General features: G+C 39.4%; 1 protein-coding gene across 2 annotated transcripts; it reads left to right on the forward strand.

The window, feature by feature from the left end:
• Positions 1-332: 332 nt before the first annotated feature.
• GHRHR (growth hormone releasing hormone receptor) lies at positions 333-24893 on the forward strand. Of its 2 annotated transcripts, XM_026072351.1 has the most exons (13): positions 333-451; positions 6821-6923; positions 8622-8729; positions 9952-10052; positions 13349-13446; positions 15173-15305; positions 16220-16373; positions 17718-17778; positions 18625-18694; positions 20280-20371; positions 21102-21231; positions 22548-22589; positions 24771-24893. In XM_026072351.1, exons 1-13 carry the CDS (start codon positions 395-397, stop codon positions 24891-24893), a joined length of 1272 nt encoding a protein of 423 aa, XP_025928136.1. In that variant the 5' UTR covers positions 333-394. The 2 variants fall into 2 exon arrangements, with proteins under 2 accessions (XP_025928136.1, XP_025928144.1); XM_026072359.1 differs by lacking the exon at positions 8622-8729.
• Positions 24894-27385: the final 2492 nt, after the last annotated feature.

Here is a 27385-nt window from a genome sequence, read left to right on the forward strand (position 1 = left end):
GGAGAGGGTTTGCTTCATGTCTGTATTTTTTTAATACAGCATGACCAACATTCAGAGCTGTTCATCCCTCCTAAAATTCTTTTGTGTCATGGAAAAAAACCCCAAGGGTCTCTCCAGAAGGTGCCAAAAATTCCCATAATCTTGGGAACAATCACTCAGCTCATCCATTCCCATCTTTGAGCATGCAGCAAGGTCAAAAGGGTGGAAAGCAAGTCAATCACAGCTTAGAGAGCTGTTAATATTTAGTTCCCGCTTAACTGGACTGTTACGTCACTTCTGTGCAAAAAGATAAATGCTTCAGATCAGCAACTGAATAGGAGAAGGAGAAGCTGAAAAGAATGTGAAAGATGCTAAGAAGGACTGACAAAGTGAAGTCTGACACTTGCTTTGGAACATGAACTGTAGTGTCTTATACCCCTGTGCCTTGTACACCCTGAGTCTTGCAGTGCTCGTAAGTAATTGCATGAAATAAACATTTAATTTATTGTTTTTCAATAATTGCATAATTTCTTCTTGGAGCAGATGGTCAGATAGAGCTCTATTTCTTTGCATGACTATCTTTTCTCTTTATTTGCTTTGGATTCTTGTTAAACAAAGCAAGATGCTGAGTAAAGTGTGAACAGCGGCAGAAGGGACACATGCTGTAGGATCTGTGTACCAATGCATTTCACTGCTTTCATACCACACACTCACTCAGGAGAAACAACATTATTGGCAGCAGACTATTTTTACGTAGGCTTTAAAAGATAGTGACAAAGAAGAACAAACTGGAGGAGAGCTGCTACAACAGAGCAGCTGAGCTTGGAAAGGGGTTTCTTAAATTTCAGCAAATGCAGTCTTATTAGTTATCATTTCATCTGCTTTTTTAATAACAATAACATTATTTAATATGTGAGCAGCTGAGATGCTACAGGTGACAAATGAAYTGAGCCAGCAGGGATTCTTAAGCCRGAATTAGAAAAGTCCAKTAACATTAAAAAAAACAAAAACAARCAAACCCTAGAGGTCTTGCTGATATTTTACTTCAGGCAAAGATGAGTGAMACAGAATTCAGGATCATACCARTGTCAGGGAAGGTGTGTGAAAAGTGGGGGAAGGATATTTCCTTCACTTTTGAGAGCAATGACATTTTCAGCATCTTCCTTTTATGATCCGTGTGCTATATCCTTTCCTCTTCCCTGGGAATCATAACTCAGAGACTCTCTTCTCCGAAGGATCAGCAGCCAGTTCTTTGTGGGTCGAGAGAAACACGGCATTGTGAAATGACTGAAAATACTTTTTACTGGTGTGAGGCTATGGTTTCCTTTGCATCATCCCTGCAACAAACTCTGCTCCCCTGTAGTGTGATCACAGGAGTACCATTGCTTATGAGCAGAGCATCAGGATGCAGCGCGACTAGTTAACAGTATTACTGAAAGTCTCTGTAAGAACCTGTCCCGTTTATCCTGGAGAAGTAGTATTTTCTTCTACAAAATCGCACTGGTTACAATGAGATCACAAACCACATGTTTATGTGTAAGTGGATGATATAAATCTCCTAGTGTGTATTTGCATATTTTATTATAACAGAGGATAGGCAAACAACTGTTATTTTGACTAAAAAATGATGGAAAAAGCCATCTGTTTTCATTGTTGGTGTAACTTAATAGTATGCTTTCCCTGGAAGAGTTGAAGTCAACTTTTGGAGAGGTTTTAAATGCTTAAGAGGCTGGCTCCTATGCTGGCTTTTATGCTGGCTTTTATAAACTGAGCTTTTTTATTTTTATTTATTTTATTTTTTTGCTTTCATTGCTCGTGTGGTACTTATTGTAGTGTGAAAAGAATGCAAATGTTGAACTATTCTGATGTATATGAGAGAAAACAGAAGAAAAGCAATATTCAAATAAGAAATTTTTCATGATGCTATGAAAACACCCAGAATACTTAAAAAAATAAGTTTTCTTTCCAATGTGTGGTTTTTATGTCCACCTTAAGAGCATGATCTGGCAGGGTTTTTTTAATGACACGAAAAGGACTTTCAGCTGGGGCCCTCTGACAGGACAGCTTGATTTTCAGTGGTTATGCTAACCCACAACTTCATTTAATACAGTAACTAATGGATGCAGCAACCGCAAATACATCTTCTATTTGGAATGTATCATTGCTTAATTCATTTGCAGTTTTGGTCATCAGCAAGAAGGTTCTTGTATACCRTTGTTTGGGAAGACCACCCTAAGGGAGCAGGGCAGCAGGGGCAACCCCAGGCATCCGGCACCACCTTGGGCTCAGCGGGGCTGGTCAGGGCCAGGGAGGCCCATTAGTGCCCTCAGGGCTCTGACAGCAGCTCAGCTTGGGCGATATCGGCTGAAACCATCCTTCCTTTATCACTTCAATTCCCCTTTCAGTTCTTTAATCTGGAAAGCGCTCTAGTGCTCACAGGATATTTTTAGCTTCCGCTTTTTCCACGTGATCCTTATTCTTTGCAGCAATTAACTAGGGATGTTGGCTAAAGTGGACATGAATGAAAGTCCGTCAGCACTCTGCCATGCCGGTGGGAACATCGTGAAGATGTAGCTGACATTTCTACATGCCAAAATCCTTAAAAAGGTGCCTAGTGCCCAGGTAGTTTGTTGCCCAGTTTGGTGTGACCTGGTGGACTACTATGGATTCTCTGAGAATGCAAACTGGTTGGAAAATCAGGGACCATTAAGAGGCCCCACATTATCCCATCAGTAATGATAAATCAGTAGATAACGTGGAAAAATTTGGCTTTTAGAAGACTGGCTTCARAATTGATATCCTTAAACTGGCATGGACTTGGGGCAATGAGTTCCAAAACTGTCATCCATCTGTTCCCTCCTCCTTGGGTTTCTCCTCTTTCAAGTTCTGCTAACATGTRCTGAAACTCCTCAGATATGTCCCATTTTTCTACTTGAAAGCTGCATGTATGGATGCAGAGGTGTTTCAGACTGCATGATTAACTTCCTAACTAAACCTTACTGAGATACTGGTTCTCTTGAGAGATAGTAAATGAAAATTTGAAGCTTCTTTGATTTGGTAGGTAATTGAACCTAGGTTTGCTACATCCTAGATGACCATTTTAGCCTTTAGMCTCTTAAAAATCTGCTGTTGCCTATTCAACTGTCAACAGCATATTTTTAAAAGGAGACACATACGTTTTGCTCAGCTTTGTGAARTGATTGTGGTCACTCACCTTCAAGAGAAGAATCTGGGTTCCGGATCAAAAATAAGTGGAAGAATTTTTTGCAGGTCAATGAGTCAGTCATTTGAAGAGGGAGTATCCGTTTACAAAACCTCCATCTTCCTCTTTCCACATCACAGATCACGTTCCCCTGGATTTCTTTCTTACTGCAGCAAGGTCTACAGAACAGATGTGCCTGCAGATCTCACCTACTATCTATTAAGAGTTTATYAGAGAAGTTGTATTTTACACCTTCCATCTTCATGGATGTAAGCAATCATGAAAAGTGCTAGGACCTCTACTTCATGTTTCCTCTACTAATTACCAGATTTAAGAAAAAGAAACAAATCAACTTCGGGTTCCTGTTTTGCTTCATTTACCCAAAACAGGAAGTTGTCTGAGGTGTAAGAGCCTACATTCGTCCACCATAATATTAAACATTTCACTGAAGAGCCTAGAGTAAGATGGCAGTCRTCCAAGGCTCTACCTTTAGTTCATGGAGAGAATAATCTCTCCTGAGGWCAACTCAGCTCCTAGTTATCTGAATCACCCTCTGGGAGAGATATGCAATGACAGGACAGGAGACAAYGGGCACAAACCGAAATACAGAAAAATATGTTTAAACATAAGAAAAAGCTTTTTTAACTGTGAAGTGGTCAAACACTGGAAGATGTTGCCCAGAGAKGTTGTGSAGTCTCCATCCTTRGAGATACTCAGAACCAAGCTGGACAAGGTTCTGAGTAACCTGTCCTAGCTGACACTGCTTTGAGCAGGGAGTTGGACTAGATTATGTCTAGAGGTACCTTTCAACCTCAACCATTTGGTGATTCTGTGATTCTGTGCCTGTCTCTATCTATGAACTCTAGAAGGTGTTTCTACGGGGAGAAACCTTACAGGGAGAAACCTAACATGAGTGAACCAGCAAACTGGCAGACTTAAAAAAAACTTTATGGAGCTTCATATCTCCAGGGATCCTAGAAGCCAAAAACATCCGTCTTACTGCCAGGCAAAATAGCTTTGCAGTGCTGATCTGTGCACAAGCCTGCATACAGACAGTAGTTGTAGTAAGTGGGATCCATGTCAGTCAGTGCTGAAGACCAGATCTGATTGAGTTACGATGGACTCCTTTCTAGTCAGGGGGATCCTAATGAATGGCACATAAGGCACAGTTCATTTCATCCAAAAGTAAATGTCTAAACTAAATCTAATGAACTGGGCACAAAAATGCCAGTATCTCTATATTAGGCTCATTAAAARAGCCTAAGATAAATAGATATGAACATCTCCCTAGATGTGGAAACCAAATGGAGTTGAGTTGCACACAGCCAAATTCATTCTTGTATGAAACAAAAGCTTATTCCTTTATCCCGTGGTTTGGAGCTTCCAGARGTGAGTAAAAGAGAAGGGAGCAAAAAATGATTTTGAGCAAGTAAGTCTATGAGATGTGTTCAGAGTGTTTGGGAACCTGATTCTACATCTTTGCAGAGACAGATTGCTCTTGGGAGGTGGATATATCTAGAACAGAGCCTGAATGGGAGTGGGATAAATCTTTTCAGTTTATTTTGCCTGCATTCTGTCATAACAGTGTTCATTCAAGCAGCAGTTAGTGCTGACTTGAATATAAACTGTGAGAGCATCTCTTAAGGTCAGGGCTTCTTGGAGGAGGAGGCAATAATTTAAATCCCTGGCACTTGATCAGCCTCACCTTTTTCTTTCAGATGCTTGAGGTAAAGTGTTCTTACGAGTTTGGAGRCTTAGAAAGAAAAAGAAAAAAATATATGTTCTGGACTGGTGAGCAAGCCAAGCATTCTTTGTTCTCACCATGAACATTTCAGTGAGCAAAGACAGCTTTCACAGGCAAAATAAATCTAGTCTTTTTTTTTTTTGCCAAGAGAAATAATTTAGGACCATGCAAATGGGTACATTTCCTGCCTGCTGAGATTTTTCTGGGCACAGTTCACCAAACCAAGAGAACACTGTAAAATAGTTTTTCAATAAATGGGACRACTGTATTTTTTCTGTAATGACTACTTTTTGCAACAACTTCCATATACAAAGGGAAATGAGCTTCTCTGCATAGACGACTTTCATTGTCCAGGATGAGTATCAGGAGAGAAAGAATAAATAAATGTTGGCATGAGAAGAGATATCAGATGAGCTGTCTGCCAGTTTAGCAGGAAAACCTAAAAGTGCAGTAGATGGGAAGCAGAATAGCTCCTTGAAATAAATATATGTGGGTACATGCCATTTTCAGCCACCAGGGTCCAGGCCCCAGAATGGCAAGGGCTGCACAGTGAATTCAGCGCTCTGCTAACAAGCAGGCTGGAAGCCTCGAGTTAGCCAACAAACAGTTCAAATGCTCTGCAGATCAGCACGGGATATGGATGTTAACATGGAGGGAAAACACCGGTTTGTTAGAACYGTTACGTTCTGCCCTCTGAATGACCTCAAAGCAAGCTATTTATTTCCCAAATTCCCTGAATATTAATTGTCCTTGTGCGGAACAAAACCAAGCCATATGCCAGCCACCTGTTCCCCATGAAGCTCTTATCCTGGTTTTATTTCCTTTTGTGTGTGTGTGTGTTTGCATATCTATATACACGCAGAGACAATGCATCGGCACCCACGGCCGGGAAGCAGAACTGAGCTGAGTATCACTGACCGCAACCAGCCTGCCGGGATGGGAGAAAATAGCTATGGCTGGGCAAAGCACACGATGCTTTCTTTGTGGAAAAGGTGAGTGTGCTCTCCTGCAGAGCTGCACAGGGCACACTCATAACAGTCTGGATCCCTTCAAATTCTCTTGGGGTGTCCATGTAAACATCTAGATTAAAGCAACCAAAGYGAGAGAGAGGGAAAGAGGCTATTTCTGTTAAAAATCTAGATACCGATGTTTTCTCTACACCAAAGCAACAAATGATGTTGGTCAATTTTTTTCTCCAAACAACGGAGTTTTGCATCTTACCCTAGGTATAGAAAGGCAGGTAGCAAAAAAGAGAGACAGATTCGTTCCTTCTGGAGTGAATAGCTGAAGGGCCCATTCAGAAGACAATTTTTGCAGTWAGCATACACGCTTCCACGATGTTGTTTCATCAGAGGTTGGCACAGGCATGTCCATGTTGAGGAGCAGGAGGGCTCTGAAGCATGCCCTGCAGTGTTGGTTCCTACACCATTAGAAGAAGATACTTCCAAGTGCACTCTGGTTTCCTGGGCCCAGACTTAGAAGAGACTAAAATAATGGTGTAAATAAGTCCTGCACTCAAACCTGGGCTCCAGGAAAGTCTTCAAATCTTGCAATAAAAACACAGAAATCTTGTGAACTTTCCMGTACGGAGCCTTAGCTCTGTTCTCTAACGGCTATACTGACTAAGGACCTGCTCTGATATAAATCAGCACAGCTCAGCTGCCTTTGGCAGAGCTCAGCTGGATTCACCAGCTGAAAACAGTGAGCATTTTGTGAGGAGACAGTGTCTGTCAGCAGGCAGGGCTATGTGGCACTTTCACTGTTAAACCCTAAGCCAGTGCTCTGTGATTTTAACGCAGTCTTGTTAGCTGCAGAAGTGTGGGTCTGGACTTAAAGGCTCATGAGATCCTTCCCAACTCCTTATTACTAATCATCTTAAACTCTTCTCACTCTAGGTTGCTGGGAATGTTCATCCAGAATGTGATTTTATAACTGAGCTGAAGAAAAAGGAGGCTGAATGTCTGAAGGACTCCGAAGAGCGTGGAAATGCAACTCCAGGTATCCATGAGTGAAGACTGAAAAGACTGACGGAGAAGTGAGAGCCCACCAGAGTCAGGACACAGCACGTTGCAATGTGCACTTCTTCTCCTGCTATGTGATATGAAATGGGCTCTGTGTATAAGTCAAAGAGTTTGAATGTTTTATTCACTGTCCCACATCCCTATGCTTCGGTTAGGGCTACTTCTGTCTACCCTCGTTCCCTTTGCTTCCTTTTTTCAACCCTTTTTCACATTCAGATATGGACAGTCCATCTCTCTGAGTGCATCCTTATGCCCTAGTCCCACTCTTTCCCCTATCCATCAGCTTCAGACAGCAGTGATGAAGCAGCCATATCTACAGACTCATGCAGTTTTTGCAGGTTAGATCTCTTCCCTGATTGCTCGCCTTGCGTATGGTACATAAGCCAAAGCCTAGGCTTTCATAAAAGACTGATTTTTGTTAACCAGCTACTCCAGGTCATAACAAAGTAGTTACTTGCTATCTTGTTTGGTCTTGTCAGAAGCCAGCAATGGCCTCCATGTTTTAGTTCTGCTGAGGTGCTTGTATCAAATRTATCCATGTAAAATATAAAGTTCAGTGAACAGGGACAGTTCAAACTGAAAGGTTCACTGTGTGTCGCCTGAGAAAAGAAGGGAGAATTTACTCCTTATTGTGTGAAGGGGCTGTTGATATAGCCAGTCAAGCGCAGGGGAGGGCATCTGCTCTATGAGAAAATTTGGCGTCTTCATAAAGATGAGAGTCTTAAATGCAGCGGTAAGAGCACTGAAACTATCTCCTTAATAAATGAGATTTGAAGACATGTTGAAAGACAGAAACTGAATCTGTTCAAACTCCCACAAAGGAGTTTGACTGCAAAAGCTACTGTATCTTACTGTTTCGTCTTGTCGAATAATGATACAGCATAAGTGCTGGGGTGTGCAGGAAGAATCACTGACAGGTAGGAAAGCGGCTACAGGGAGATGAATATAAAGGGATGGAAGGGTTTACTGATTTTATTCCTTTGCATTTAGGTGCCTACACACAGGTGCCTGTATGCGATTAAGGTCTAMGCTTCTATTGTAGTTAACAGAGACATATCAATACAGTCAGAGAAGTCTAAAGTGCTGATCAGCCTCAAGCAGACACCTAGCTTTGAACAGCTGGATAGAGACTTTAGCTTTGATCTTTTTGTAGATCAAGTGTGTTTTTTTCTCTTCTATTGTTTTTTGTTTGTTTGTTTTCCACTTCTTCTCTGTCTTCTATAAACCCTTGAAAACTGAACTGTCTGTTTTGGAAATTTAAAAAAGTATCTGTGTTTGCATATTAACTTACACTGAGTGACAGGTAACTTCATTATAACTGAGTGCTATCATACTCCTCATGTGAAGGTGTGTTGATCTTTAAAACTAGGATAACCCCTTAACAMGTACCAAAACCTGGTCTTTCTTCCAGTTGCCCACTCCCTCCCATTTCCACAAAACAGTTCATTTATTGCATTATCTCTAAAAAAAAATCACCCCAGTCTAAGATTGGTCTAACTTAAGCAGAGCAAATAGTCCTCTGGAGGTGTTTATATCTCACTATAGATTAAAAATTAAGTCTGCACCATTTTTATAAGAAATGYAACTGGTAGAGGGACAAAGTTAGAAAGAAAATTCTTTCATTTTGATCAAATTTAATTATGCTTAAAAATATATTTTGCTTTCTGTTTTTGAGGTTGCAAGAGAAGCTGGGACAAGCTACTGTGCTGGCCAGAGGCAGATGCTGGAGAGACACTTGCCTTACCCTGCCCAAACATCCTCTTTCACTTCATGAAGGAGCCAGGTGATGTACCAGCATGGCTGTACTCCTACTATTTTGTCTCGAGCCTGGGAAGTGCACTTCTTAAAAAGATGTCTCATTGCAAATTCCTGTCCTGTGCTGAGATCAGAACATTACTGGAAAGATTTCCATAGAAGCTGAGAGCGCTTGGCAGTTCTCCTCAGATCTTAAGCAGTATCCAACTGGATRTAATCCCACAGTCTGTGATGAGACCCTGAGCTGAAGAACACTGAAATCAATGGAGTGACTTCCATTAGTTTCCACAGACTTTGGGATCAGCTTTTTGGGTAACTTTTCTACTGARCTCATACGGGGATTGTCTGGGTCAGAACTTAAGCATGGGCCTTTATGAGATTTATACTCTGCTTAGTGTGGGATGAAATGAAAGGCTGAGGAATGAATAATGTGATTGTTCTTTAAGACCAAGGTTGGTGATATAAAACAGAATTTTGTCATTAAGTTAGCATATGTATTGGGTCAAATGAAAGACTGTGCAATCTAATGTGGTTCAATGTCTTTGTGGCTGCTTACTCTCCGGGTGACTTTGGCCAGGAACAAACTGCAAGCCCATAAAGAGGAAATGATCTTCCAAGAAAGGTCTAAATTTGGCAGTTCCACAAGCAAAAGAAATTGGAAAAACTAACCTGTGCCTCACCCAACACATGCTAGTTATAAATGAGGGATAAGGAAAATCCCTTTCATCTGTGCAGTTTCATTTCCTGCTCTGGGATTCTCTTACTTATCCTTCATCTGACTCATAAATCTTTTTTTTTTTAATATGGAAACGTGTTGCCTTCACAGAACAAACTGCTTATACCAGCCTCTAATCTCCAAAGAAAGAGTAAGCCCCAAGGAAGGTGGTGTCATAAAATGGCGCATTAGAGGGATGGGTGCTGAATGAGGCAGAAGTCTGATGGAGCAGTGCTTCCCAACCTTTTTCAGTGGACCTCCTTGCCCTTGCTGTGATTTCTTCCTTATCCCTTCCCACCTCTACCTCTGTCTCCTTGATCTTCTCATTTCTCCCCATGGTTTATCTCCAGATCAAAATTAAAAGTTTTGTACCTGAACACTTGAATGGAGGCATGCAAAATGTCTTATCAACTCTATGAGATGCTAACGGAAAAGGTTCTCCTGGTACGGCTTTCATGTTAGCAAGACATCTCTCAATTTTTATTTTCTGTGGTCTGTGGCTCTTCATTGGCAAAAACAAGTGCTTCTGTTTCAGCTGGGCTGGTGAGAAGGAACTGCACAAAGAAAGGCTGGTCTGACCCATTCCCTTCCTACCATATTGCTTGTCCAGTTGAAGATGAGATTCCACTTGAAGAAGTAAGTTTGATTAAATAAATATATGAGAGTGATGTGCTGATGTTGTGAGATTCCTTTCCATTCCTGAAGACCCCTGGGGAAGGAAAGTCAGTTGAAACTGAAATGTTCTTACCGAGTATGGAATGCAATTCAAATTTTACTCTGGTCTCTGAAGAATTATTAAGGATATTTTATTATTGAGGTTTGAGAGAGTAATAATAAAGTTGGTTGCAAATTCCATAGAATTGTGCAGCTCTGCTGAACTTGTTCACAGATATGTCAGCTAAAGATGAGACCCAAAATCTTCATAAAATATGGATTAAGCTATTTAAGACCAGTCATTTAGATGATTTTATGGCATCACAACAGTACAGCAAGTATGTTGCTTTCACACCAATATTTCAAACTCATCAAAATCTTAGTGCAAGAGAGGATGTTGGTTTCTCTTTCTGCCTTTCACAGTTTAATTAATTCAGCAAGGAAGCAGAAATAAAATATATGCTCCAAAATCCAGATCTCTGTAATGCAGATCAGAAACTGACCTAATAGTTCAGTTAAATTGTGGACTCAGTGACATTTAAGCTTTATCTGGACAGAAAAAAATTAGTGCTTGATCTGATAAGGATACAAATATACTGTATAGATGTGCTTAGCTTGATATAACTACTCTTTCAGAGAAAAGAAACAAGTCTAAGTAGTGAATGTGGTATCATTTAATGAAAAAATAACACAGTCCTGTTAGTGTTATATGAAACCTGTGTTGTGATCAGGACTTACTGCTTATTATCTACTTCGGAGTAAACTAGGAATAACTCAGTGGAATGAATCAGAAAAATATCCACTAAAGTAAACAGATAAAAAGGAGGTGCAAATTAACACCCACAGGCTGAGTGGGATTTATATCATCAAACTTTAAGCAGTTAAAAATTAGTTTTCTAGTTTAACACTAGTTCTTTGCACTACCTCTAATCAGACTAGACACCACACTTTTGACTTTATTAGTAGGGCAAATACCATCCTTTTCTGCCTAACATAGAGGAAATGAAAATAACATTTATACCATATTTGATGAAGACCACTGAACTTGCTGCAGAGAGCTTAGTTCATATGGCCCTGGAGATATTTGTCTTTTTGTCTTCCCACTGTTTTTTGTACTGGTTGCTATCGTGCTGTTTAACTCAAACTTCCTTTCCAGTCTCTGAGCCACAGTACCTGCCGCCCTMTGTAAAGAAATGCTACTGAAATGCAACTCTTGATTTTTTTCTCCCTTTCTTTTATTGCTTCCTTACACTTCTGGTGTAAAAACAATCATAAATGAGTCTGCTGAGTTTTTTGGCAGTAGCCCAYATTTTATATCTAGGTGAACTCCTCAGCTGCATGTTTATCCACTTAAGGACTGGATTATTGCTTTGTGTGTTTTTCATCTCTGATTTGTAATTGGAGGCTGCAAACTAAGATGAACCTAGCACAGCTTTGGTATGCTTCTTATGAAGTGGCATCTTCCAGACTTCCTGCATAGCTTTGTAGCTCTGGTGCCTTGTTCCAGCTCTGGATGGAATTTTGCATAGTCAGGTATATTGCTAATCACATACAATCTATGGTTTTCCACCAGATAGAATAAATGCACCTTATTTTACTTATTTTACTTACTTACTTGTACTTTCCACCTTATTTAATTGTACCAATCTGAAAAAAAAAAAAAAAAGTTGTGAAGTTCAAAGCTAATCACCACGGAGTGGATATATATTAAAGCTTTAGTTTGGATCAGGAGTGAGTTTTTCAAGGAAATCTCCATGTTGACCCAACTTAGTACACCTCAGTGTAAACACAGGTGCAGTCTCAAGAAACGTGATCCAGATTCCTTTGGATAAAGCTAGTCTGGAAGGCAAATGCAGGGTGCACTTATTGTGCGCCAACCAATAACAAAAGTTCAGCCTATGGGATGAGACTACAGCCAGTCTGAAGTGCACATAACGTGGACGTTGGGCCCTCGGCCCCAAAGGTTTCACCTATCGAGCTGCACCACATGCTGGGGCTGGCATAGTGATATATTCCTTTTTCTCACTGATAAAAAGTGATCGGGTCATCTTAGGATGAGAAGAGTTGCCTTCTGGGGGTGCTTGTTTACCTTCATTAGAAAAAGAGCTGGCTACATCTACCCTTGTAAATAAAACAGACCAGGGACTTTTTTTTATTATTTTTATTTTTTGCCCCAGAACCAGTGGGGGCAGTGCTGGAACAGTCTGTAGCTTTTGTCTATCCTCAGTCATGCCCAGGCGTTGGTTGTGGGAATATGAATTAGCTTGGGCCAAAATTGTTCCAGGATTGCGCTAACAGTTAAACAGCACAGACAGTCTCCCGACCATGCTCTGATGCTGCCCTTTTTATTACTTTAGACTCATCTGCTCAGACTTAGGCTGCTAACTTTTAAATACCTAGAATAAATGAAATAAATCCTAGGCAATATCAGCCTTATAATGCCTTAAGTGATACTTAAGGCTCAAAACAAGTATCTGTCCTTCCCCACAGTGAACTGCATAGCTGCGTGGATGTTAAGATATAGAAACATTGAAATTGGACCCGGAGTACAGACCATGTGAGATTAAAGGGAAAGATCTGGACTGCATTTTAATTTCAGATCTGCAGCCTATGCCTTATCCATTCTATTTTCTGCTTCCTTGGGTGGTGATTGAAGTCAGCTCAGCCTCACTTAAGAAGTATGTCTGATTGACTGCCTGACTGAGTGAAAATTGAGTTTGGGAGCAAGGATGAAGGGGGAAAAAAAGACAAACCTCAAAATAAAACAGAAAAATAATAGAAAATGAAAAAGAATAGGTGGCAAAGTTGTAAGTAAGGAAGCAGAGTGAAGGAAAGTGGAGAGACATAAGSAAAGACTGATGCAGCATTCTGTATTCATCATGCAGCCAGCTGCAAAAGGAATATCCTTCTAGTACTGCTGTGGAGAAAACATGGTGTGAAATGCCATGTTTATTAAAATGCATAAGAGTTTTTTCAAAGCTTTTATGGAAGATGGGCTTAGTTTTTTAGGATCTTATGAATGAACTTGAAACCATCCTAAACCATCCATGGTTCCTTATCAAACTGTGCCGTGTCCATGCATCCATAGAATGGGTCTTCATAAAAAAGTCATGAATATTTGATTTCCATTGAATTTTGCTTTGGGACTAAAGGGGGCAAAAAGGCAGTCAGGGATGTGGACCGACTGGAAGCACCAACCAAAGTAAAACTGTTAGAATCAGTAAAACAGCTTTCATTTGGCTGCAAGTTATGTGACAATTCATTCTCTTTTTTTATAGCAATCCTACTTTTCTACTATAAAGATCATCTATACTGTAGGATACAGTGTATCTATCACCTCACTTATTATTGCTGTGACAGTTCTTATTGCATTCAGGTATGTAGAGTTATCCTCTAACATTAATTCATTTAATTTGACCACGTATGACAACATCAGACATAAAAAATTAGTATAAATAGAAATTTAGAAGAATAAAAGTATAATTGATAGACAACACTGGTTTAATAATATTAAATTGAGGCTAAATATGAAAGAAGATGATCACAGAAAGTCAGAAATGAGAAGAATCAGAGCTGGGAAATAAACCCACGTTGTCTATTGGCAGAAGTCAGCAACTCACTTTGATTCGAAATAACCAAAAGATATGCTTGTTTGCTTTAGCTGGAATGAAGAACACTTTTGGTAAGTTAAGTGTGCTTGTCTTGTACAGGCTCAGTAGATATTATACTAATGAGAAGATAGAAGAAGAACTCCATTCTGAGTCAATGTTCCTATGGCACTGTGTATATGAACACTGAAATATTTATACCCAAGAATTGTTTTGAAAGTTGGGCTCTGAATTTGGCTAAGCTGGTATGATTTCTTTCCCATTGATCTATCTACTTATGAAGCATTTTCAGGTATTAATTAGGGTATTTGGAGTAAAAACGGTTGCTTATTATCACTTTTACTGTAGATGTCATGTTTGCTGTCATGCAGGTTTTCTTTTATTAATCTTTGTTTGTTCCTTGTAATTGTTTATACCTTTGAGTAAAACTTTATTATTATGTTGTGAAAATCAGGTTTCCCTGGGGAAAGTTTCGTGACCTCTGTGGTTCCTAGCTCATGTCTGGAAGTCAACAGATATGTTTATTGACAGCCACTCTGACTTTGCAAAAACAAACCAAGTCAAAGAAGTGGAAAGAAAGAAACAATGGACAGAAAGAGACATAGAAATAGGGAGGAAAGAGTTATAGTTCAACAATGGGGTTGGTATTTCAGTTCAGCAACAAAATTCTGCACACTGTAAACCAGCTTTAAGATTAGGTGATCCTGAGTTTACCAGAACTGGAGTGAATTCAGCTTTTAATAAGACTGGATTATCATTTTAGCATTAAATGAAGACATAGARTTTAAGCTGCATAACTCCTCCAAAAATCTGTATTTATCAACAGTAAGAGAAATTAATCTTAACTACTAAAGGTAAGAATTTAAAATAGATGTGCTAACTTATTTTAAAGCAGTTATCTGCATTCATTTAATTCATAAAAGTAATTCTGGTAAACTAAAGAAGTATCCTTTAATTCTGGATAAGGCTGTCTACACAGTGATTTAATGTAATTTCAATTATCAATGGAATTTTGCAGTGTGGACAATCTTTCTAAATAATCATTGCCCCATTCAGTGAGAAAACTGTCTATTCAGTCTGAGATATCTCTGTATTTCTTGTTCTTGGGAGATGCTTAGCCACAGCCAAAATCAGGGAAGGTCATTCCTCAAATGCAGGTTTCCCTTGGCCCCAAAATGACGCTAACCAAAAGACAGCCCTGTTCAGGCATACAGAACATGAACTAAAGCTGAGATTCTTGGAAACTGTTAAGTCAGAAACATTAAGGAAGCTTGGCACCACCTAAGGAGAGAGGAGATTCAGAGGTAGACTGTGGGTGAGTTGCACTACATGATGAAGGTTCCTATTGACTAGGGAGAGCTCAATGGATGAAAGTTTTCTTTCTCCATGAGCCTGGAGGCATCTGAGATGAAACAGGGCCTTGCTGCATATTTGAACTAATGCCAGCACAAGTGAGTGAATTACTTCAGAAGGACCTTTCTTCTTTTCATCCAGGAGGCTTCGCTGTCCCAGAAATTATATCCACATACAGCTCTTTTKTACTTTTATCTTAAAAGCTATTGCCATTTTCATTAAGGATGCTGTCCTTTTCCAAGAGGAGGACATTGACCATTGCAGGCTCTCTACGGTAAGCACATGAAAAGCAGGGTACAGTGGTACTTAGTGTTTTTTGCATAGTGTCAACATATGGCTTCATTTTTCATTATTGCTTTTTCCTATATTTTAATATTTTAATGCGGTATCCACCACTAAATCATTCTTTTATGCAATACATTTTACCTCCATACATTTGGATCTCATGCCCTTCTATGTTCTGAATGCGTCAGTTTGTGGTCCTATAGTACTCTAAATCAGATATTGGCTTTGTTATAGAAAAAGAAAATAGCGTCGTAATACTGTTAACCTTCTATCATCTGAGGCCTAAAATTGAAGACCTCTGAGTACTGCACAAGACATGCTTTTAAAGATGTTTCTTCTGGAAGTGTTGGACTCCATCTTTTGAAGGAAAGCTCTGAATTGTAGCCTACAAGGTTTTAGGCAAACAACTTAGCTTTCTTTGGTCCAACCATAAAGACTGGCAATAAACCAACAGTTTTCAAAACCATGCTTCTGGATTGATTCTTCTGCATTGCTCTTTGCTGCACAAAATTTTAAAACTGAGCCTAAGAGGGAAAGCAAAATATGACAGGTCCTTGAACATATTTTTATCCAAGGGCTTTTGAGAGTTGAACTCTACTTGTTTAAGTTACACCAAAGGCCAATGCATTTGTGGAAGAAATCACATGTTTGGAAGACTGAGCTATATTTCTAGCATAGAGATCTAAAGCAAAGCCCAGTGGAGGTTGCAAGCTATTATGATGGTTTAAGTCTTAGTTTTCAGAAAGCCTTCTTAGAGCTGAAGATTTCTTTTTTAATGCATATGTAACTGTGAGATCTTGCTCTGTGTGTATCTCAGCCAGAATTACAGACGCTTAATTCATTTGTAAATCAGTCACGTTTCCACATGTGTAATGCTGAAACTTTGCCTTTCCTATTCCCTAGACCGAATGCAAGATCTCAGTTGTTTTCTGTCACTACTTTATGATGACCAATTTCATGTGGCTGCTGGTAGAGGCTCTTTACCTAAACTGTCTACTACTATCATCCCTTTCTCATGGAAGAAGATATTTTTGGTGGCTTGTTCTGTTTGGCTGGGGTAAGTAAGGTTTTGAGATGATATTAAAAAGAGCAAGATATTCCAAAAGGCTTTATCTATCTCATAAAAATACCGGATGTGGGATCTAGTCTGCCTAATTGCTTTGCTTTTATTTTTACACACCTACTAGTGAGGAACAATCAAGTCTTTTAAAAGTAAGGCAATAAAGTCCATGTGAAATGTGTGGAAAATTAAGTATATTTGAGGACCAACAGAGAGACACCCAGTCACTTCACTTAGATACCTGCTTCTCCCCACTGAAAACACAGATGCCTCCACGGATCTCTCCTAACCATCTAAGTGAGGTGCATCTTTCTCTACGAAACTAACAGGAAATCCTAAGAGCTTCTGTTAATGTGGAACATACTTAATCTTCTTCCGAGAATGGGTCCATCTCAAGGCATAGCAGGCATCATCGTAGGGTTGCATGGTCATTTTGTGAATAAAGCACTCACCCAGGAGCTCTATCCACTAGATTGTTATGCAGATGTGAGACAGCAACATCCCCAATCCTTTTTGTTGTAGTCTTCAATAAATTGAATGGTTCAGACTTCTGTGGAGACTTAGCCATCAGAAATTAAGGAGCTGCACCAAAAACCTGCTGTGTAAAGGAAAAGCCAAAGGACTCAGTGTTGCGGCTCCATGGGCAGGTGAAGGTACTTGCCCAGAGAAATTTTCAGCCAATTCAGGAAGGCAATCCATGCATCTTGCCACCAAAGGTTAAGGTAGACCTGACAGCTAAGCAGACTGAATCACCCTTTGTGTTTTAGGAAGTTTTCCTTTTCAGGAAGGACAAAGGTAGACTAGATCACATTCTGTCTTTRTGAACTGCTAATATTTCTGTTGTTTGAGGATGTGGTAAATGCTACTCCCTAATATTTTGTCATGCTAAAAGCACAACTTATTACATAAATCTGAGTTTGAATCTGCTATTTGCGTGCAGGGACTTCAGATCAAATCACACGTCAATTGTATTTGTTGGTAAGAGACTGCAACTTCATGCCTCCATGGCAGCACTATATTGTGTGCAAAGTTACTTCCATATCCCTTTACAGCTTTGCAGTGATTCATGATCACCAAATGGTCAACTCCACAACTTGTTTCATTCCATCATGTATACTAAATTTTTGTTTTTAAATGTTTATACCCTAAGTGAGTCAAAAGCTACTCTTGTTACACAACCAGGCCACAAAGCGTAATTCCAGTTCTGGAAATGGATGATGTGTATCATCACAGCAAGGTCTCAGTGGGCACGATTTGAATTAGTTGATGAATACAAACAACCACAGTTTTGTTGTTGTTGTTGTTGTTGTTGTTGTTGTTGTTGTTTGTTTTGTCTAGCAGGTTTCCCAACACTTTTCACCCTTATATGGATATTAGCAAAATTCTACTTTGAAGACACAGCGTAAGTCATCATTTCATACACTGTTCTATCTTCTTGGGTTGTACTTTTAAGACAATGATACATCCATTTGCCACCCCTGGATCCCTAGATGAAGTTCTCTGTCCTGTAGACTTATTTTGCAGAAATATGAGTGATTAACTAAGAACAAGATGATGAAGGTTCATGTCATTTAAATGACATGGGAAAAATAGTATCTATTACCCTCATTTCCTTTCCCTACATCACTCCTGTAGATAAGTACCTGTGGTGGGAGTTCTACATTTCTGTTCCACTAGTGAAGGGGGATTATGACCTCCATTAGAATGTAAGATGGTGCAGATATAACTATGGAGCAGATCCTTTCCAGGAACCTGAGGCATTTATTTGTGCTGCAGGAAAACAAAGAGATTTTAGCAAGATAAACAGACTAAGAAAGCAAAATCTGAAGAACTTCTGGTATGAAATACTTTCTGATGCTTCTGAAGACTGGAATGCTCACTATTTTATACAAAGAGAATGTTTCATGTCTTAAAGAAGCGGCTTTGAAGAACAAAGCTATGTTTTTGTGTAATTTATGGCATCATCTGTTCAAATCTTTTGTCAGAATTGTTGCATCCATGGCTGTCACTTAACATTTTGGGGAATTTTATCTTTTCAGAAAGAGCAGGATAAGAATATGTTCTGTACAAAGCCAAGTTTAAATACTTGGATATTTGGGCTATGCCTACACTGCCGCAAAAATATATGTGGCGCATTATATGTGCCACAAAAATATATCTGTTCAAAATTCCACTGCCACTACTATGTGGTGTCTTGGTTTCAGTGAATACCTATACCTCTTTTCTAATTTTTCTGTTATTTTCTCAGATGCTGGGATATTAACCAGGGCTCTCCTTACTGGTGGCTAATCAAAGGACCTATTATAATTTCTGTTGGGGTACGTGGAATGTTTCTAAGCTTGTCAACACTAATTAGGTGGAAAAAAAGTTTTAAATCAAATCTAGCTGCTCCTTGCTGAAATGTTGTATGCAGTAAGAAAGAGGAATGGTAGAATTTCTACAGTAAAAATATTTTATCAATTGCCTACATCTTAATTAGGCCAAAAAAAGGGAGAGAACCACCCCACAACCAAAAATCCTTCAAAGAAATCAAAGTTTTCATATAATTGTCAGTCCATGTGAAATTAGGTGGCTAAACCTTCCTTAAAGTATTTGAAAAAGCAAGTTGTAGCCTAAAAGCCTAGAACCAGCAAAAAATTTAAATGCAAACTTTCAAGGGCTATAAGTTTATACTTATAGAGGCAATAACAGTGATAACAGCTCTTGAGCTTGGCATTTATTGAATAAACTGGTGAACCTTAAATGATTAGGGTGTATGATTACTCCCACATGTCAACAAACCCAAGGGATGTGTGATAAAGCAGCTATTGGGTGGCCTTAAAGCAATCTGTTAAAAGATTAATTGGAGGACAGATGCATAAAATAAAGCATGTAGAGGCAAACAATATGAATGAAGAATCTCCAATTAAATTCAGGTCACAGTTTGCTGTGTTTCAATATAGTGTTATATTTCTTTCTATTTCCCTTAGTTTTTCCCCTGATGGTGCTCATTTGACATCTATGTTTGAGGTCAAGACATTCAGGGGTGTGGGAAGATGATGACTGCATTTTTCCCCTGGAATGTAGTTGATGTATGACTGAAGGACAAAATGAGAGTGGACTTTTTGGTGAAATGTGGACATTATCAGGCCAAATTAAGCATTTAGACACACCTAATGAAGATGTATGCACAGCTGTTGTGTGTATGCACACACACACAAAATGCATGGGGACAAATTCTCTGATTGTGGAAAGCTGAGCAGCTTCACTGACTTTTGTAGCATTGTACCAAATTGCAACTGCAGGAAATTTGCTTTGCAAGTTAGGATTGACCCTTGGTTCTCTAAAGAGTCAACAAAGAGAAATAGACACTTTTGGTATATGATTCATCTGACTTATTTATAATAGATGTCTACATTGGGAGGAGATGACTCATCCCCACTCCACCCTAGACTCTATTGACTATACAGGCTGGCTCTCCATTGACTATGAAGGAGAACAGGGTGATCGGCTCAGATGCAGACATTTCATTGTAAATGTCTATATTTAGTCCTATGAATCGTACTAATAATGTCTAAAGTTATTAGCCAGAATTTATTGCAATAGCAGTCTTAAACCAGAAGAATGAAAATGGTATGAGCAACAAAGAAATTATGAATCACACAAGCTATTAACACAGCTAGTTCTCTTAGCAGAGTCAAATTCTCAGGCTTTGAAGTTCAGCTGTTTCTTTAAGAAGGAATGTAGTGTATTAAGATGCTTGAATGCTTCTAACAGAAATTCTATTAAGAATCTTACACTGGTCTCATTGAACCTGCACAAATTACATAATAACTGAAATCAAAAAGTGATTTTTGGAGAGACTCATATGAAAAAGTAACTGGTCTTTTTTYCCCCCCCCCCCTTCCAAAATGTTTTAAACAGGTCAATTTCATCCTATTTATCAACATCATCAGAATTTTGCTGAAAAAACTAGACCCCAGACAAATCAACTTCAATAACTCATCTCAGTACAGGTAGTGTACAGAACACAAAAATGAGCAATGGTTTTATCCATAAAAGGTTATATCTTCTTTTCTAAACAGAGGAAAACATGCCCATTATTACAGACAGGCCTAGTTTGGCTGGGATTAAAATTCAGGAATTCCTGGCCTTATTCCATTCCCCAAAACCTAGACAAAGCATGGGACTCATTTCACCTAATATTAACCATCCAAACATGAAGTAGTTATACCAGTTTAATTGTCTACCTTCCAACTATAATCAGCRGAGAGAATAGGCACCCATTCACTGAATCCATATTAGGTCTCTGATTTAGGATGAGATAAATTGCTCTCTAGAGGTGCCTTTGTCTGTACATTGACTACAGAGGGAGTCTGCATAGTCCTTCCTCTATATTTGGTTACAATCAAATGTTCCAATTTTCGGTGGCTAAAATGAGGCAAGATGTATTCTCCTCTTGTGTTTTCCTGAACTGCAGTCTTATTCAGAAAGACAGAATGACAAAATAGCATAAGAAAAGACAGGAATGTGCTATTGCCAATTGGCAATAAGCATCAGAAGTCTGTTTTCAGCTATTTTCTTATGACACTTGTTGCGCAGGATTGTAGTCCCAAGAGATATGAACTCCAGATGTAGGCATTTAGATCCTTTTTTAACTTCTGATGATCACTTCTGCATACTGCATGCATTGGTCTTTACTCAGGAAACTAACATTACCTTACTTCTTCTTATGTCCTGCTTTAGACGTCTCTCAAGGTCAACTCTGCTTTTAATTCCATTGTTTGGAACCCATTATATAGTCTTCAACTTTCTTCCAGAATATACCAGCCTGGGAGTCCGGCTTTATTTAGAGCTCTGTATTGGATCTTTTCAGGTAAATCCACTCCAGAGGCACCAGATTTTCTAGATTTTGTAATTTAATCCAGTTTCTACCTGACAGCTAGTAGTAGTGCTACCAGTGGTAGTGCACGGACCTTCCCCATCTTCTCTGACAAAATCGAGCTGCTTTGGGCTGACGTTAAATCATCCAGGGTCAATCAAAGCTGGAGATCCAGACCCCATTCTAATTTTTTGGCAATAAACAAATCGAGAGGTGAACACACTAACACAGAAAAGTGCTTGATGCAGAAATCGGCCCCATACAGACTAGTGACCTGAGGAACGCTGTATACTTTTCTCTCCTGTGCACATAGGCAAAAAGCCTGCTGCTCCTCGGATGCTCCAGCTACTCTGAATTAACACACAGCATGTGGACAGCTTGAGGAGCTTGGTGCCAACTAGAACAGCCAACTTACCCTGACTTACCCTCCAGACTGCTTTGCTACCTGAGTTAGAGGCAAAGGAGCAGACTGCTTCCCTTTGCTTTCCTTCCTTCTTGCTAGAAACATCTGTGGGAAATACTACCAATGAAGAACATCCCTCCCTAAATGGTTGCCTGACATCACTGTCCCAGTGAGCGTCATTGGAGATCCAGGAGTTGTGCCAATTTATTCCTCTTGAGGATTTAACCCATTCCGTTTATCCTGCCATACTGATCAATCCTGTCCAAATACACCCTGCAGAACCTGCTCCTGAGCATCCACACTTGGATTTGTCCTTCATTGAGYTAACTAACAATGTTAGGAAAAGTAAACTAAATAAAATGGTGAGATGCTTAGCTAGTATCTGTTCATACAGGTCCACTGACTTCACAGGATTTTCCTGACTTATTTCAGTTCAAGATATTACCAAAAATACTCAATAAGCCATATTTTTGATCTCATCTGATATACTACAAAGACACAGAAATTGACTGAAAAGCTGTATGAGCGCTGCGCACGGATCTTCTTATGAGATCTATGTTTCCCTGCTGTTTTGCACTGCCTAAGGAATTAGCTTGCAGCATGTTTTGCTGTAGAACGGACCATACTTTTGCCAGCAAAACCCAAAGAGAAATTCATTTGCCACGTCATCAATTTCTGCTAATTCTTATGCTCTTACTAACTTTCATGAAAAGGCACTAATTAGTTGATGGTCTGCTTGACCAGCTTTGCTGGAGATATACACCAAATTTTCCAATTTATAACAGTACTCCAGTTCATAATGATACTCATTGTTTCACATAAACAGTACCATCATGAAGTCAGACAGTGCAAGTGCTAACACTCAAATATTTTCTTTTTTTGTTTGTTTGTTTTTCTTCCTCTTCAGGGATTTRTTGTGGCAGTTCTCTACTGTTTCCTGAACCAAGAGGTAAGGGAATTGTTCTACAATATTGCTTTCACTGGTAGACATATGGAGTAAATAATTAGTTTCATATAAGTGGATAATCAAATCTTCTAGCTTTACAGTATGATCTGTTAACATGAGATTCAATGAAGTTGAATTTCATTTCAATGATCTTCATGGGAATGAAGCCATCTAGTGGAGAAACGAGCTGTTACTACTTTGCTCTCTRTTTCAACGAACATCTTTATCCTTTCCATGTTTTTGTACTGCAGTGGGGCTTGGGAAACTCATACTAAGTCCAGACCTCACAGTACAAGCCCTGCATAAATGCAGATCAAAGAGATCTTCAATTACTAAAGGTCTATGATTAAACTGGAAATAATGTTTAAATTATAATAATTGCCCAATATCAAAATATTCATCTAGTACTTTCCAATATGCTYTTTAAGCTTCACATTATTTCTTCACATTGATATATCTATTCCCATATAGAATATGAAGATCTGAATTTTACTGTCCATGGGACAGGGAATCATTCCACTTAGGTTTAGCATCCAGGGATAATTATAAAGTCAGGGCAAATTATAAAGCATTATAATAAAGATGCATCTTGACTGAATTGCACAGATTGCCTCAATGACCATAAAGCCACAGATCAATTTATCCTCCGTATCTCAGAGCGGTATGAAACCCTGCAATTTCCCATCTCCTTTTTGACAGTAAGGCAGCTGAGATGGCTGGTTTAGACTATGACTGGGATTCAGTTTCAGACTAAACCACGAGTCTACTGGTTTCCAACAAATACTCTGAAAAGGGGAGAGTGTCCTAATTCATATATGCCATCCCACAGGGCATCTCCTAGGGTGTCAAAGGTATGTTTAGGAGGTGAATCCTGCCCCTAACCATCATAGCTGATGATGCTTAGAGAGGTATTCCACTGGCCAAGTGCAGTTGCCTGTATTAGAGCGAGCTGACCTGCTCTGTAGACTCCAAAGACTCTATTGACTAGATCTCCATTTTCCAAGTTTAAAGTCTAGTGATGATTAATTGAACACAAGCAACATTAGATAAAACTCCACCAGCCTGTTAATAATCCTATATCTTCTGGTGATAGACAACAGAGCTTTACATCCAACCTGACATCCTAGAAATAAAGCCCTCCARATTAGATATTTCCTTCTTATTAAACATCTGGGAAGGCAATTTTCTAATGAGAATTAAATGTGAAAGCAGGCTTTAGTGGCTGGTCCAGGCCAACGTATGTAACTGTGAACATGTGTGTACGGTTGCTAACAACAGAAAGCAAATGTGTCCTGACTGCTGATAGCTTTCCCCTCCCAATCTTAGACTGGAAAGTGGTATTTATTATTTCTTAGCCAGAAGTTCATGAGTGCTTCAGATTATACTTTTCTAGAAGTTGGAAACAAGAAAACATCCCTTAGCAACAGGCAAATAACAAGCAATGTGGAGAGGATATGTTTAATTCTGTAGGCAGTGTTGGTGAGACCATCACTGGAAAAAAATTCCAGTGGAATGTTAAAAAAAATGGAGAACATACTTAAAAAATCTAAGAAAATGTTTTACAGTGCTGGAGTTAGAAACCTCAAACTGTTTCAGTTCTCAGAATAGATTTAAGTGCTTTGACTGTGTACAAATACATCACAGTATAAGTACTTTGATGGGAAGAAAGTTACTTAGTGCTGATGGACTTTTTAGTTCAGCAGTGGAAGGCGGACTGAGGACTACTAGGTGGAAACTGAAATCAAATAGCTTCAAAATTGGAAGTGAGTCTTCTTCCTTTTTGCTGTGCAACAACTCTAACAATAAATTTTGATTGTTGGGCCCATAATCATTATGTAGGACCACAGGACTGGGAAGACCCACCTAAAGTGAGTCTTTACTTCTTGAAAGTAAGAATGGTGTTCATTTACTCCTTTGAACACTGGAGGTCTAACTCTGAGCTAGCCACACTAGGCTTTTTCATTGGTGCAGAGGAAGAAGCACGCTAAGAAAAGCCAGATGAAACGTTCTCTGGAGGCTCCTACTTTTCTCTGTCAGCTAGAAAGCGAGTCCAGAGTGACTAACTCAGACTGAGATGTCTCAATTTTACCTATCTCTAGCCACCATCCACATCTTACCTCTTTCCCACCAGTCCCCTCCCCAACAGTAATTGTCCACAAAATAGCATTCTCCTTTCCTTTTGAGGTGCAAACGGAAATTGGCCGGAGATGGCATGGTAAGAGATACGGACTTATGCCTGCATGGAGGAGGACAAGATGGACTATGCCRTCCAGTTCTGGAATAAAAATGACTACATCTGTCTGCTAAATACAGTTTCAGGATCTGGAGTAGTGTCATATAGGAGTCTGAAAGTGATTAGGAACAAATGCTTGCTGATTATAGCTTAAACTGTCTGAGCAACTTGAAGGAATATCCACTTCTGCAGAAGTTCTGACTACCAGACATCTCTTGCAGGACAAGCATTGCAGTGTCAGATCAAGCACTGACTGGCTGAYTACAATAACTCTCTCATGGATATACTATGCATCACAACAACCACAAAAATCACCTCTTCTTGGTTCATTTTCTGTACTCTTTCACTAATGAACCATAGAGAATAATGGGTCTAGGGAGTGGACATTACTAGTAGCCATTAATGGCACTATAGATGATCATCTCTGGAAACCAGTATTTATCCCTCATGTGCTGGGAACTGGAGTCAGCCTAGCTTGTTCAAGACTTGTTCCTTGTATTGATTCAATGGACTTGCGAATAAGAAGCCAAATGCCTTGACAAACTACAACATGATGACTAAAAATCATCTCTTTTTTTCCTCTCTTTATTTTCTCTTTAGAAGCGAAAAGATTCAAAGTTCAAGAGAAAAATGAGCAGACTCTGAGGCTCATGTTCAGGTATTCTAGTAGCTACAGTCTAAAAAATTTCTGATAACCATGTAGTAAGAAGGTGAGGTGTTGGGAAGGACAAGTCTCCATAAGATAGTCATTAAGGGATAACAACTCTTCACAAGTAAATTAATAATTGAAAAAACACTCAGGATATTGGTGCAATGTAATGGAAGAGAAAAACAGTAGTAGTAGAAATGAACCCAACAAGTAAGAAAGCATGAGATACTTAAGAAATAAAGGGACAATGAAGTGGTGTAAGAAGAGCAAATCCATTAGGAAGAGCCAGAATGAATCAAGCAAATGCCTAAGCTGGGCAGTGTGATTCAGGCCTTGAAACAGAAAAAAATTGGAACACTTCATTTTGCTATCTGCACCGAGAGAGAACAAATGCCCTGTCCTGTTTCTGGAGTTGATGGGCAGCAGCAGCAGAGAAGGTGCTGGAACTGGAGGACCGACTCCCAGCCACAGAAAGGCCAGGCAAGTGTTAGGAACACTGCTCAGTATCTTCTCATGTCTGTCTGGTTTTGCTCTCCAGTGTTACAAAAACGTTCAGAATCTTGGAAATAATTTTGCATTCCCAATGTTTGTACTTGAGATTTTTTTCCCCCCCGAATAGTTGTCACCAGTAGATGAACAGACTGATTAACCTCCCTGATGGGCGCATCAGGGCTTGGAAAAGAGCAAGGGAAGCCAAACTCTACTGAAGAGGGAGGACCATGAGACTGATAAGTTTTCACTCTGCTCTTCTGGCCATTCCGGTGGGCTGCCAAATCAGATTAAACAGGAGAAATAATAGAGAAAAGTGGAGTTGGCTTCCTTTTTCCTTTTTAGGAGCCAGGTAATTACAGCTGACCGGAAGAAGTAGAATGTTTTGCTACCTAGTTTCACGTGTAAAAGCTAACTGCCAGGCATGGATCTTCCTCTTTCCATGTAAAAGAACAGTTTTTCTCTTTGTTTTTCCCCAGTCTGTGAAAAATATGACAATGTCTGAGTTCTGTCCTGAGGGTGGGATAAGAGTCCAAGGGAGCAAGAGGAGAAGGTGTACATCTCCAGCTCTGCAGTGACCCCTTGCAATACTCATTACTACATGGGGCCCAGGATGTCCCTTCTGTTTTTCAGAAGGATTCAAGGAGATTTTAGATGGAAGCGTGTGTACAATGCATGCTGATCTGTTTAAAGTAAGAGACTAACAGAGAGGTGACCTTTCACAGCTTCCAGTGTTTCAGGGTTTCAGTTTAATAACAACATCTAGCTAATGTGAAGTGCTGTGATCTGTAAGCATGACATGGAGACGGAACTCTTTCGGCCTCAAAAAGATGATGATCTCTACTGGCCAGAAAGGGAGCCCAGAGGGCTAACTCAGACGGAGAAGTCCAAATTTTACACTTTCTAGCCATTCATGCTTGGATAGAAAATTTCCTTAGAGCTTCTGCATTTCTGTTGTTGTTGTAAAAGTAACTGTAAAGTTGAAAATCTATCATGAAGACCACCATGCTCCATAACTGGAAGATGGAAGAAGAGGAGATAAAAAACAAACAGGATTCTTTCTACTGAACAGATCAGTCACTGTCAGCTGAGCTGATTTCTCAAAATGTGATGCCATTTTGCTTATCCACATGTCTCAACCAGTGGTATAACATGTGACATATTAGGACTCTTGTAAGTCTTGACTACATTATTTGGATTTTATGGCTTGTCATTAAGTCCTACAATTCTGAAATATGTATTCATYGTATTTTCTCCAATGTAAATTGGCTATATGGCTTTTTTATTCTGCAAGTGTTACCATGATAACTTTGAAATTAACAGGACACATTAATGACAGACATGAAGCCACACAAATATGTGGACCTCTCAGGACTCTTGTTCTCTGCTTTTATTGCAGCCTGCATTAAAGGCTTGACCCTAAATCCC

Source organism: Apteryx rowi, unplaced genomic scaffold, assembly GCF_003343035.1.
Source record: "Apteryx rowi isolate R43461 unplaced genomic scaffold, aptRow1 scaffold_109, whole genome shotgun sequence".
NCBI classification, from domain to species: domain Eukaryota; kingdom Metazoa; phylum Chordata; class Aves; order Apterygiformes; family Apterygidae; genus Apteryx; species Apteryx rowi.